General features: G+C 48.3%; 1 protein-coding gene across 1 annotated transcript in view; it reads left to right on the top strand.

Moving 5' to 3' along the window:
• The window catches only part of LOC119587945 (E3 ubiquitin-protein ligase TRIM37-like), a gene marked incomplete in the record, with an annotated part of 49,872 nt that overhangs the window by 43,069 nt on the left and 6,428 nt on the right, over positions 1 to 375 (top strand). Inside the window, 1 exon segment of the mRNA XM_037936657.1 lies at positions 134 to 358. Within this exon segment, the coding sequence (XP_037792585.1) occupies positions 134 to 358 (225 nt within the window).

The raw sequence follows: 375 nt of genomic DNA, 5'->3' as shown, positions 1-375 counted from the left end.
TTTCAGAACATGCACATCACACCAATGTCTTGTCTAAATACAAACTCATGAGTATTCTTTCTGTACTAGAATGCACATTATACTAATAGCCTGGAATTCAAGTTAAAAGACAACCAACCTCCTTTGCCCTCAGGCTCAAGGCACAAGTCAAACCGCATGGTTCGGAAGCCCCTCCTCCCCATTGCCTCAAGTGTCCTAGACACACTGCAGCTCGACATGGCAACTCTTCTCCAGTCAAATCTTCCAGCGCATTCCGGAATCTCGTCCCTGCAAGCACACACAGGTGGGCTTCCAGACCATGACCGCCCAGTCATGCAGCATCCACAGCACCTCAATAATACAAGTCCGCCTACGAAGAGTGAGTTTTCCAAGAGG

The sequence above is a fragment of the Penaeus monodon genome, chromosome 23 (assembly GCF_015228065.2).
Source record: "Penaeus monodon isolate SGIC_2016 chromosome 23, NSTDA_Pmon_1, whole genome shotgun sequence".
In the NCBI taxonomy this organism is placed as follows: domain Eukaryota; kingdom Metazoa; phylum Arthropoda; class Malacostraca; order Decapoda; family Penaeidae; genus Penaeus; species Penaeus monodon.
Note: the sequence above shows the minus strand (reverse complement) of the source record. Positions and strands in the feature narration are given on the sequence as shown.